The following is a 13,622-nucleotide window of genomic DNA, read 5'->3' on the forward strand; positions in this document are numbered from 1 at the left end:
AGCACTGCAATTTATCGACCTTCTATGGTTTACTGACGTCAGTCCCTAATTTTTACTCCTCTAAGGGGGCGAGGCCGTATAGCGGTTATATCCCCCACCGCGTAAGGGTACGTCATGGTTGGGAATTCCACCCATATACGGTTGACTCCTTACAGTGCGTTTAAAATCGTATTACAATGCAAGAAGTAGAAGAAAACGAATTGTACTCGACTGGTGTTTTTATCAAAACCGAAAATCACCTATGCATAAAATTCGAAACTTTTAACTTTAACACAAGCCCACTTACAGTGTTTTTGGATGCTCAAACGTGGATACTCGACTCCGGAAAGTGGTTCGCCCCTTTCTCTATACTCGAGCGGCACTTCGACGTGATTTCTTGCACGACCTTGGAGCAGAATTTTGGCTTGGATGCTTGCTGGATTTTCGAGACTAGGCAGCAAGGGATTTCGAAAATAATGGTGGGAGAATGGCTAGGGTTGAGGCACTATTTATAGGTGAGGTTGGGGGGTCTAAACATGGTACTTAAATCATACCAAAATTAGCATAGATCTCTCAATATTTGACTTCAAATCCTTGCCCATAATTTGAAAATTCTGATACCTATATTGTGAGATTACATTCTTGATTCCTTCCATCTAGCTTGGCTCGAAATTTGGATGCTAGGCTAAGGGATTTGCTTGAGTCAACTTTGGTGATTTAGTTCCCAAGTTACCTTGCAAGCTTCCATGCATTATAATATCTAGGCATATAACACCCTAAAATTCCGAAATTTTCTTGCCTTAGTGTAGATACTATTATCTTGATAAAAAGATTTCCAATATACCAAAAATTCCAATGTGTATACAGTAAAATCTTATGCTAGACTTTCCTTACAATTAATTAATGGTAATGGAAAAATCGGGTCTTCACACTTATCCACTGCTTAAATTGAAACTCCTAGTAACATTTGACAACAGTTGAGACACACAAACTAACAACCAATATAGAAATGAGAGAAACTTATCAAACGATCTTGGCAAGAAACGGTTGAACAATTTGATAGAAACCCTTAGAGATCCTTGATGATCTGAATATGTAATATTTGGAGCGAGGGCTATTGAGCAATGAGTAAGTATCAAAGTGATAAGTGCTCGGAAGTATTTTTAAGAAAGCAAGCTTGAATCCTCAATCTCATTCACACTTCTTGCCATTCTCTATATATGTTAGCTTATGTATTTTTCCATTCAAAGTTCGAATGTAGCTCATTAACTGAGCATTAATGCAAAGGATTTTTGTTAATTGTCGTCCTTTCTTGCTTTATCGTAAATTTCTTTTAATGAGCAGATAGACATATATCAAATGTGATAGAAAAACGATGATTGACAACATAAAGTAACTAGATCTATCAGTAGACTTTTGTGGAAAGCATTCTTATCTTCTGACATCCTGCTTGATGGTTGTGGTCAGTCTACCAACGTTTATGAAAAGTATGTAAGATACTTGTCAGATAAGTTCACTTGACTGTTTATAGTTATTCTAGGATACAGAGAACGGTTGAATAGTTTGCTACAGACTTATGCGCAGGAGGCGGTCGAGTAGCTTAGTACTACGAGACCGGTTGAAAGGATTCTCGAAGCTATTGAGTGTCTGTAATATAGAGCAAATTGTAGCCTGATCTAATCCACTAAGTTATTATTTGTCATCACCAAAACTGAAGAATCTAACAATATGTTACTTCTCAAGCCGATTCGACTTCTTGCTGCAGTGATCCCAAGGACAAGTCTAATTATAGAAATATTTGTTATGATTGTTTCTTTTATTTACGAGGATGTGATGATTATGTTGACTTTAGGTCATCTCGAACCACAAAATCGATTTTTATGCAAATTTTACACTAAAATAGTGTGATTTCTGTACCAAATACAATATCTATCTCCAACTCATTTAATTCAAATCTTACAACAAAACAATATTCTAGAAATATTCCTTCTTATTTTACATATAGTAATTATTATATTTTATTTAATATATTTTTAATTATGAATAATTAGGGATGTAAACGATCCAAACCAAGCCGAACAGTATCAGGCTGGAGCTTGGCTCGTTTAAGATTAATTCAAGCTCGAGCTCGAGCTCGAGCTTGATTCGAGCTTTTATCATCTGGCTTGAGTTTGGCTCGTTTAAGATTGATAGAGCTCGAGCTCAAACTCGAGCTTTATTCGAGCTTTTATCATCAGGCTAGAATTCGACTTGTCTTGAAATCACTAAACTTGTGAAAAGCTCGAGTTCGACTCGTTAAAAGCTCGTTTATCATGTTAATCAAGCCGGGCTCGAGATTGGTTTATTAATAGCTCGTTTATCATATTTAACAAGACTGACTTGAGTTCGGATTGTTTTCGAGCTCGTAAAACATACAATTGAGCTCGAATTTGAGCTTAAATCGAGTTTGTTAAAATTAAATATATCTATGAACTAATTTTATATTAGACATACAAGTTTAACTTTTACTAGTACTAATATTTTTATTTGTCAATTCAACAAATGAGTCAAGCTCGAGCTTACGAGCCACCTAAACGAGCCGAGTTCGAGCTCGCGAGCCCATTAACGAACATGTTTGCGAGCTCACGAGCCGAATACGCTTAGGCTTGAGCTTGATTTGATTAAGTTGTCGAGCTCAAAATTGAGCTTGAGTTTGGTTTGATATGATTAACAAACGAACTCAAACAAGCTTTTTATCGAGCCGAGCTCCGAATAGCTCGTGAACGGTTTGGTTTGTGTACATCCCTATGAATAATGTTGATATTACATATATTAATTTATTGTATTTGCATTTGTATTTGAATTATGTGTTTCAAGTTTCATTTCTATTTTAATTATGTGTTTCAATTTAGTTATGAATTATATTGTTATAATAAATTTTTGCATTTGTATTTAATTATATTATTTATAAATCATTAAATAAAATTATTCTTTAAATATTAGTAATTAACATAAATAAATATTTAAAAAATCAATAATGATTATTCTTTAATTTTTATTTATATATATATTTATTAAAATAAAAATATATATTATACTATTATTTAAATAATCTTTATATTTTTTAATATAAATATTTATAATAAAAAATTAAAAAAATAAAATAAAAAATACAACCCTCTGCACCAATTTGGCGCAGAGGAACCAATTTAGTGCAGGGGCCTTCCTCTGCGCCAAATTGGATATTGTTTTCATTGTATTTTGTTATGTGTGATGTTCATGCTAAGACTCAAACTTGGAATTTAACTTATTTGAATCAGGGAGGATGGAGTCAGAGTGCAAAAATTGAATTATTTTATATTTATTTAGGAATTTAAATATGATTGATTTAAAAATCTCATTATAACTTTATTGGATTCCTTACAACTTATTTGTTGATGTTTGTGTGTTTACTCCATGTATTTGGTGTTATGCACCAATCACACGATTCCCACTGTTCTTTTTAACCAAAAGTTAGCGGTAAGGACTATTTTTACGTTTTTTTCAAGTTTAGAGAGTAAAACTTTTACCTCAAGAAGTAAGGAATAAAAATTTTTAGTTGTAAATTATAGGGACCAAAATGTGCTTTCCCCATACCACTCTTTTATACTAAAGTGTATTTCTTAAAAATAAAATATGTTATATATGCATTGTTAATTTACTAAATAGTAACATATATTATGTTGTTTTCATTTGTTTACAAATGGAAACAGTATGCAATTTGATTATTTCATGACATTATAGTTGAAATTGGAAACTTGCAAAACTGAAACACCTATAAATATAAAATACCCCCTTTCTTTGGTCAAACGAAAGGAATAATACCAATCTCTCTCTTTCTCGGACTCTCCATCCTAAGTCCAAGTCAACATTGATCCATGCTGCCAAGTTTCGGCAAACAGTCACCGGCGGCGGCGGTGGAGGAGGAGCAGCAGCACCAACGCCACCTCCGGCTCAAATCCAAGTTTCCTGAAATCAAAACCGCTGCCGACTCTGTCAAATATTTCGTCTCTTCCTATCACTGTGCATGGCTAACGGCGGCAATCCTCTTACAAATTGTAACCATATCTTTCTTCGTCAACCGGGCTTCTATACCTTCGCCGGTGTACACTGCCCTCCCCTTGGCCCAGGCACGTCACGATAACGACGATGTCTGCGAATTCGGAAGAATATATGTATACCATATGCCATCCTTATTCAACCAAGACCTTCTGGACAACTGCCATGAACTAGCCCCATGGAGCTCCCGCTGCACCGCTCTCTCCAACAACGGATTCGGCCCCCCTGCCGCAGAATTGTCGGGTGTTATTCCTTACAATCTCACCCCAGCTTGGTACTGGACTGATTTGTACGCGGGAGAACCCATATTCCATCATAGGATGATGAGTTACAAGTGCAGAACCATGTATGAAGAGGAAGCTACGGCGTTTTACATCCCTTTCTACGTGGGCCTCGCAGTAGGAAAACATCTATGGTCAAATTATAAGTCCGAGGATCGAGATTTCCACAGCTTGGCTATGCTAAACTGGATCAAGAATCAATCCCCGTGGAAGAAATCCAACGGTTCTGATCATTTTATCATGATGGGTCGATTAACGTGGGACTTCCGAAGGTTATCCGACAATGACAACGAATGGGGATCAAGATTTCTTTACATGCCACTGATGAAGAATGTTCTTCATTTAACAGTAGAAAGAAGTCCATGGGATCCGCTAGAAATCAGTGTACCTTATCCCACACCTTTCCACCCTCGATCCGAATCCGATATCGATTCATGGCAAAACTTTATACGAGCTAGGACACGATCAAACTTATTTTCTTTTGTTGGCGGGACACGTAAAACTTTTAAGAAGGATTTTCGGGGTTTATTGATGTCGTTATGTAGAAACGATTCGAGCTCGTGTAAACTAGTAGACTGTTCCATAACACCTTGTTACGATGGAGCACTTGGTATGACTGAGGCATTCTTGGATTCAGTTTTCTGCTTGCAACCTAAAGGAGATGGATTTACAAGAAGATCAGCGTTTGATTGTATGTTGGCTGGCGCAATCCCGGTATATTTTTGGAGAGGAAGCTTTGAGAATCAGTACGAATGGTTCTTGCCTGTTGAAGCTAAGACTTACTCAGTATTTATCGATAATAACCTTGTTAGAAACAGGAGTTCGATTATTAAGGATGTTTTGGAAAAATATAATACAGAAGAAGTGGAAACGATGAGGGAGAAGATTATTGAATTTATGCCCAGGTTTTTGTATTCAAAGTCCAATGCAAATTTGGGGAGATTTAAGGATGCTTTTGATATCACCATGGACGAAGTTTTGGCAAGGTTTAAGCAACAGAAAGATGGCGTAAAAGCATAACAGACCAGGGATTTGGATTTCTCTGGGTTCATTTTTACTATGCAGAGGTGAACTTGATTCGATTTTACCGACGATTACCTCCACAAAAATACTTCCATTGGAAAATTTGTGAGTATATACTGTTTGATTTGTTTGTAAAAATGCTGTAATTGTAATTCATGACAGGGAACATCATATCAAATGCAAAATAACAGTTCAGCTTTGTCTTTGTCTAAAGCTTTGCAAAAATCTTCCATACTTTCCCCGTAACGCCCCTTTTTCGCTATTCTTTCTTCTGGAATGCCCTTATCCAGAAACAAAGTGCCTAGAGTATCATCAACTGAAAGGCAATCAAGATAATCGGAGCAGTGGGAGAAATAGCGCCGCCCCTGTTGACACTGCTATTCGAGGAAATGCCCCATTTAAATGAATGAATAATAGCATAAAAAAACGTTACAACCTCAAATTTCTATCGGTTTATCAACAATAATGAATGCAAATAAGAGGAAAAGAACCTAAAATATGAACTAGAGGTAACCCTCTGTACAAAGAATAAACTTCCTTCCCCAGCAAAGCAAGTCTCACTCACAAAAACAAAAATAACCGAATGACCACCCATCACTCCTTCCTCACACTTTATTCTACGCAACCGTGTCTAAATTCTTCCTAGGCTTGAGTGTCTTGGGCTTGCATCTCTCAACCCTGTGTATACATTGCTGCCACTGCTCTCAGATAATTGGTGCCAACAACTTAAGCTATTTGCCCGAATCCTACTGTCACTTTGCTTTCACCCATTAGTTTGTGCTGTCTTTTAATCCATTGCAATGGATGCTTAAGTAGAAAAAATCTCCAAGCATTAGAACCCACAAATTTAGGTGGCACTTTGCTCGCATCTGGAGTGCTATCATTCCTATCAAGTTGAATTCTCCCAATAAGGACTTCTCTTCTAGTTAAGTACAAAATTTTCAGAAAGTTTTTTCTCGCCAATATTAAAAACAAGAGGTTGTTATTCCCTGCAGATTGTAGATTTCAACAGTTAATATGTAGGCATAAGTCTCAAAACTCTTCACCTCAGAAATTAATTTCCAGATGCAATTTGTTCCCTCATCAAGGATGCCATCTGATACTTTTCTAGCTTCCAACAACATGCAGCCCTGAAATTCCACGAGATCCACCCCATTCCTTACAATTGAGCATTTATCCAGCTTAATCATACCAGCCCTGCATTCTATTTCTGGTCGCGAGTCTACCTCTCCTGCCTTGAATTGATATCCCTGTCCTATCCATACTTATTATGCTCGTTTTAACAATTTGCATCCACTGTTCTTTCTGTACCAGCTTGAAAACATACTCATGTTTTTTTCCTTCGCCCTCTAATAGCCCCATTCCCACCAACACACCAATTAATTTCAAAATATCGAGTTGCGGAAAAAGATAACAAGCTGACTCTGATATTTTAACAACCATCCAAATGACAAACTTTTGTGGTTTAATACTAGACTGACAAATCATGTTGTAAGGTGACATGTAGTGTAGATAGGTTGGAGATGAATTCAGTGTTACACTATTGTAGTGCATAATATAGTGCAGAATGTATTGCAGTGGGTTGGAGATGGTCTCATGGCTTCAAAAGATACCGGGCCAATGGCTCTCTCGACAAATAGCTTCACAGTGCCCCAGCATACGCTCCCCCATGTTAAGCGGACTTAACCCAACTTGTACTCTTCACCCCTTCACTGAGAATGTAAAAAACGCCATGCCACCATAAAAGAAAATAATGCAGTCAACGAACATCAAATATACCAATAACATCCAAAGATTCCATCCAGCTCACATATGGCCTTGATGCACTCAGTTTGAAAGCCAAAAAATGCATTGGTATCTGCAGCTTCTTTATTGTTACGAATCCAGTGCAGGGAAACTTGCACGTGTGGTTCTGGCCGGCTCTTTGAAAGTGGGGAACGAAACTGGCCATACTGCCACTTCCTAATCCCTGGTCCAATAGAAGAAAGCAGAGTCAAAGGGAAAGGGACTTTCAAAGGCTATCTATCCCCCATTCTACCAGCAAACCAGCTAGCAAGTAGGCTCTAACCTGGAGTCAGAATAGTATCCTCCGTCCATCAAGACCGAGGCTTAGATTAAGACAAAGAAGCAGCTTTGGTTACTGGAAAAAAAGACTATTTGACGGGGACGATTAACCTCCGAGGGCAGAAGAAAGGTTGTGGTCCCCAAGTATGTTGTTTGCGATCAATCAAATCTTGCAGAAGAAAATCAGCATGTGCACCACCATCAGAAGTGAAAGGGAATCCATATTCAACCAAAATTCGAAAGAGATCTCCAAATTGCCCACACAGATTTCCTGCGATTTCTTCCAGAAACTCACAATTAATGTCTCCAGCTCTCACTGCGAAATCAGCCCAGCAACCATCCTCCTTACCCACTACGAAGCATGCTCCAAACAACTCAGCACGCTGCCCTACTGCCGTGCCTGCAAATCTTATTAGGCCATCAACAATAACGGGGTATTTCCATCAAATATTTGTGGATCTCGTATTCCACTACATCAATCAAATATCTCATATTTCACAATAAAATATCATATCAACCAAATATTTATGAATCTCATTGTTACTTTAATTAATATTTTATTTTCATTTAAATTAAATCATTTCATCACTTTAATTAATTTCATCTACTATTTGGTAATATATTTTTATTCAAATATAAAATTAAGAAGTTCATAATACTTATTTTTAAATGACAAATTTGTAAAAAAATAAAAAATTTTAGAATTAAAAAGTTTATAACGAATATATAAAACTAATTTAACACAAAACAATATTTATAACATTAATAATAAAAAATTACAGACCATAAAACAACATCTATAATAATAATAATTGAAAATTAGTAATTCACGAATATACTAAAAAATAAGATATGAAAACAGAAATTACAAACCACACATATAGTCAAATACACCATTTTTCACTCGTCACGACGACATGTCTCCCAAATGTGTTCAACCAAATCGTGACGAAGCTGATGATGCATATGACTATCAGATAACTCTGTATTTCTTCGAATGTATTCGCCAAATTCTATGGTTGAACCCTGATTGGCTATGAAATTATCTCGTTATTCAAAATCCCACATTGATATGGCATGACCTTCGTCCTCAACAATCATGTTGTGTAAGATAATGCATGTATAGATGATTTCTTTACATTTATCCATAAACCAATGTCTCCATGGGCCTCTTATAATTGCCCAACGAGCTTGAAGAACCCCAAATGCCCGTTCAACATCTTTTCTTGCAGCCTCTTGTCTTTCTTTGAATTTCATTCTTTTGGGATCATGTGGGCACGAAAAACTCTTCACGAAAGTGGCCCATTCCGGGTATATACCATCTGTTAAGTAGTATCTTTAGAATATTGTGCACCATTCACAAGAAAATTAACATCCGGTGCATTTTCTTTCAAGACGTCATTAAAAAGAGGCGACTCGTTAAGGACATTGATGTCATTACGAGACCCAGCCACTCCAAAAAAGGCGTGCCATATCCACAAGTCGGCTGATGCAACTGCCTCGAGCACAATTGTTGGGTAGCCATGATCGCCTCGAGTGTATTGGGCTCTCCACGCGACCGGACAATTTTTCCAAGCCCAATGCATGCAATCAAGGCTTCCTAACATGCCAGGAAAACCATGTCTTTGCTCATGCATTTCAAGCAAACGAGCGATGTCGGTTGCGTTGGGTTTTCTTAAGTACACACGCCCATATATTTGCATAACAAATTGACAAAAGTTGGACAAGCATTCAAGTGCAGTTGTTTCACCCATCCTTAGATACTCGTCCAATTTGTCGGCTAGGCCTCCATAAGCTAGTTGACGGATAGCCGCCGTGCATTTCTGAAGTGGGGATAAGCCTTTTCTTCTCGCAGCATCTTCTCTCCATTTAAAATATCCATCTGGATGATTTTGCAAATCAGTGACTATGTGCAAAAACAGCTCCTTTCTCATTCGGAATCGTCGTCGGAACATGTCATCGGTATAAACCGGCTCAGTAGAGAAATAATCATTAACAAGTTGAATGTGCCCAGCTACACGCTCTCTGTTAATTGATCATCTTCTTTGTGCAATTCCATAAGAAGTTTGAATGAATTCAGCCGCTCTATGTTGATTATGTACCATCGTCATGAATAATTATTCACCAGGATCCGATGTTGTATCTTCTGGAATGTTTTATCTGTTATTTTGAGTAGGATCTTGAGACATTTTGGAACAAATGAATAGTTGAGTATAAGAGAGAATACAGACTGGATGTATTGTGAAGAATAATGAAAGATTCATTTCCTACTTATATACATTTTCGTAACGGCTATTTTGTAACGGCTAGTTGGTAACGGCTAGTTGGTAACGGCTGTTTTGTAACGGCTAGTTCATACTTTTATCCACACATATATGTGTGTACGTATGTATGTATATGTATAATATATACTATAGATCATTCACAAATTAATACATTATTTAAAAATAGAAATTTCAAATCACATCACATGTTCAATCTTTTTAAAAACACAAATTGCAAACCACACACATAATAAAAACACACTAAAATACATGATTTAAAAATATAAATTGCAACCACACACATAATAAAATACATGACATCAAATAGAAATTTCACACCACATTACATGTTCAATCTTTTTTTGAGCTGCTCACATATCGCTAGATGGTTATGAAGTTGTTCATCTGTCATACCTCGAGTGTCCATTACGAGTAGTTTATGAGCTTGAATGAGCTGATCCACTTTCTTGTTGTTATTATATTCCTCCATCTGTGTTACTGACTGTTGCATAGCCTCGGTAATTTGATCAACATGGGTCACTCTTTCTTTGCCTTTCTTTTTTGCGGCCTTATGTCCCATAGGGCGAGATCGGGCTTCATTGTACTCTGTATCAACACTTGGTGTAGCACTAGACGAGTCAGTATGTGCACCTGATGATTCAGACGTCCTTGCCTTCTTTGCAGACCGGTGTCCTGAGGATTGAGGCGCATACATAGGACTATCTTTAACTATACTCCACACGTGTTCATATTGAAAAGTAGATTTGAAGATATTCTTGTATTCTTCATGAGCCCGCATCATCAAATCCTCGTCACTCCATCCACTTGGCCGATCCGTGCACCATTTATTGTAAATTCCATTATATCTATTCACGATCCTTTTCACCGCAGGCCAGTGAGCTTTGGCTTTCTCCGCAGTCCTTTTTTTAGATTTCTTGTCTCGATTGGTATTGTAGTATTCTACAACCCATTTCCAAAAAGACTCACTCTTCTGGGCATTACCAATGGTTGGGTCTTCGCTCATCATTGTGTATGCTGTTGCAAGGAGCTTATCATCTGCTACTGTCCACGCTGTCCGCTTGCCACGATCTTCATCTGAATCTTGACATGTCTCGCTTGCCTGATTGATAGTAATATTTTCAAGTCCTATTTGGGATGAGAAAGGAGGAAATTGTGAATTTCGGAATTCATAAGGTGCTTCTAGCCCTTTATCACTGTCACTTGCATCAACACTAGCCCTTCTCGATTCAGTTGATTGAAGCCCCGGTGATTGAAGAGGATTAATTCCATGGGATGAAGCTTGCACCAAATACTGGCTACTCTGCCAATATTCTGGGGGACATGTATTCCACGGAGCTAGAGGGGCGTTCAAAAAATATGGTTGTGGATATGGAAAATGTTGCAAATTCTGTGGGTGTTGAGTAAAAAATGGAAATGGAGGATGTTGGACACTCGGACGAACTCGAGAATTTTCTCCACTTGAACTTTCATCGATATTTGGAGAGTTCAAAAAATCCCTAAAAAAATTATTGGAATTATTATCCATTCCAAAAAATTTTTGTATGTAATTTTTTTTTGTGAGAGAAATATTTTTATAAGATGTTAAAACTATGGATTTTAATTTCTTACAAATTTATGTATTTATAGAATAAAATTTGAACGTTGGGTAACGTTCAAAACCCAACATTCAAAATATTCAAAGGTTTGGAAAATAGTGAAAGTTGTGCACAATTCATATCCTATATATATTTAATTATTTATATCATAATTAAATATAATTAAAAACTATTAACAAACAAAAAAAAAGTAAAGGAGAAACCTGAATCACGCTGCAAGTTTCTCTCACACCCGCGTGCAATGCACGCGCGTGTCTCAAGCCAGCGTGAGTTTCACGCTGGCTTGATTAAATAAAAAAAATGTAAAACCCGATTACAAATTTGTAACCGGGTATTTGAATAGCACAAATATACAACATCCACAATGGTGGATAATTGGATAGAAAAAATATTTTGATGACATGGCTACCCAAATATCCACCATTGTGGATGCCCTTATAGGAATTATAGGTTGTAAGCGAGCGAAGCCCATAGTCCATTGTGGCCCACCTTCAGCTTCTCATAGTTGCTCCACAGTAGTCCACCAAATTAACATTTAGTTTGGTTTTTATTGAATTTTACGTAAAAATAATATTTATTTCAATTATATTTAAGAGTTTTATCTAATTATGACATTTATTTTAATCGTATATGAACATCTATTGTTTAGCATAATAATAGAATTTTTTTTAAAGCTACTACACGTAATTTATATTTAAATGCATGCATGCAATACTGCTGAAAATTCACATTTTTGAAATATCAGTAATAAACTAGCAAGAAAAATACTGCAATTCAAAAATCAATAACAAATCGTCATCCCCAATCTTACGTTTTAAAAAAAAATCAAATATGAAATATGTGTAGAGTTCCTGCCAACCATCAATATATAAAACGATAGCGTCAAAATATCCAAATCATTCATATCTCATAAACATGATGTGCTAAAGAAATAAGGTCCTCGGATTAGCGTGCGTACATCCAGCTCCGCCTACTCAGTTTTCGGCTCCTCCAATCTCCTCATCGATATGCTCACCTGCATTATTCACACCTAGTGAGTCTAAAGACTCAATACACTCGAATCGTTATAGTGAGTACATATACATAACAAACAACAGTGAAAAGTACTGTAATGAAAATACATTTCATGATCGTAAAAACTGCATGCATAATCATAACCTGTCGAAGCATAAATATTTTCATCATATCACATTATAACAACATATACGTGTTTGTTTTCCTTAATTTGAATTTCGTTCATTAGTTGTGATTTTCGTATCATTGTGTCAGTCGATGGATCCATATACGTATATTTGTGGTACCCGGCGGCGGAGACATCAGCGACAATATTACCCGTCCACTGAGCTCTGGCCTTACATGTCATCGTGTCATCGTATTAGTCACAACCAACTTTCATCCTTCAAAACATGTCATCATATTCATCACTTAATAAAATCATATTCATGAAAACATAAACATTTAAAACATGTCAAGTGTTTAGGGTGCTGCCAGAACTGCTAACTCGACCCGAAGACGACCACTCTTAAACCATAATTCAGAGATCCTAATCAAGCTTCACATGACCTAATCTAACACTCACTAAGCTCGGTCATAACGACGTATTAATACTAAAACGAGACAATACCACTAAAAATAAAAGCTCCTCATACCGTGGACTAGTGCCTAGGCGCTGACACTGTGGCGCTGCGGCACTTGGTTAGCGCATATGTGCCCGGGATCAGCACTGTAATGCTACTTATTCATATACTAGGTGCTGTGCAGCCTAAAGGACAGCGCCACGATGGTAACCCTATGATAGAAAAGCATCTGTACATATCCAAGCTAATTTCTACACTACTCTTAAACAACTCGAACCGGACTCGAACCACCACAATTAGTGAAACGTGTGCTTAATCGTTTTCTTAAAAAGTACTAGAATTTTTTTTTTTTAAAGCCTCACTTAGCATCGGCCGAACCATAAAATATTTTTGATATCATTTTAAAAATAAACATCCAACTGCCATTTAAAAATCCAAAGGAAAATATTTTAAAGCATAAAATCGTCAAACATTTTACCAACATAAAAACATTATTTGAAAAGTATAGCCCACACTATAACCTCTCAAAAATATCCCATAACATAAATAAAAGACGTAAAAATATCTTTAACATTACTTAAAATCAAAAATCATAACTAGTGCGGAAAACTAGCATCGGTCCTCGGGTTATGTGCACCTTCAGTCCAGCAAAGTCGACCATCAATGCCTCATTTATCATATTCATAATCCATATCATCTGCATCTGTAAAGGCCCGTATTTTGTATTCGTATTTTGTATTC

The 13,622-nt window shown here is 36.7% G+C and overlaps 2 protein-coding genes across 2 annotated transcripts; one reads left to right on the plus strand and one right to left on the minus strand.

Annotated features, from left to right (window-relative positions):
* The first annotated feature begins 3,827 nt into the window (after positions 1-3,827).
* On the plus strand, positions 3,828-5,559 carry LOC140821381 (xyloglucan galactosyltransferase XLT2-like). The gene has a single exon (XM_073181854.1). The coding sequence runs from the start codon at positions 3,876-3,878 to the stop codon at positions 5,355-5,357; it is 1,482 nt and encodes a 493-aa protein (XP_073037955.1). The 5' UTR covers positions 3,828-3,875; the 3' UTR covers positions 5,358-5,559.
* A 4,426-nt stretch (positions 5,560-9,985) lies between these two features.
* LOC140821382 (uncharacterized) lies at positions 9,986-11,316 on the minus strand. The gene has a single exon (XM_073181855.1). It carries the CDS (start codon positions 11,232-11,234, stop codon positions 10,032-10,034), a length of 1,203 nt encoding a protein of 400 aa, XP_073037956.1. The 5' UTR covers positions 11,235-11,316; the 3' UTR covers positions 9,986-10,031.
* Positions 11,317-13,622: the final 2,306 nt, after the last annotated feature.

This window comes from Primulina eburnea, unplaced genomic scaffold (genome assembly GCF_022965805.1).
Source record: "Primulina eburnea isolate SZY01 unplaced genomic scaffold, ASM2296580v1 ctg559_ERROPOS1146420+, whole genome shotgun sequence".
NCBI classification, from domain to species: Eukaryota; Viridiplantae; Streptophyta; class Magnoliopsida; order Lamiales; family Gesneriaceae; genus Primulina; species Primulina eburnea.

Coding starts and splice junctions, on each gene's coding strand:
- LOC140821381 (XM_073181854.1), top strand. CDS start 3,876: ATGCTGCCAAGTTTCGGCAAACAGTCACCGGCGGCGGCGGTGGAGGAG.
- LOC140821382 (XM_073181855.1), bottom strand. CDS start 11,234: ATGGATAATAATTCCAATAATTTTTTTAGGGATTTTTTGAACTCTCCA.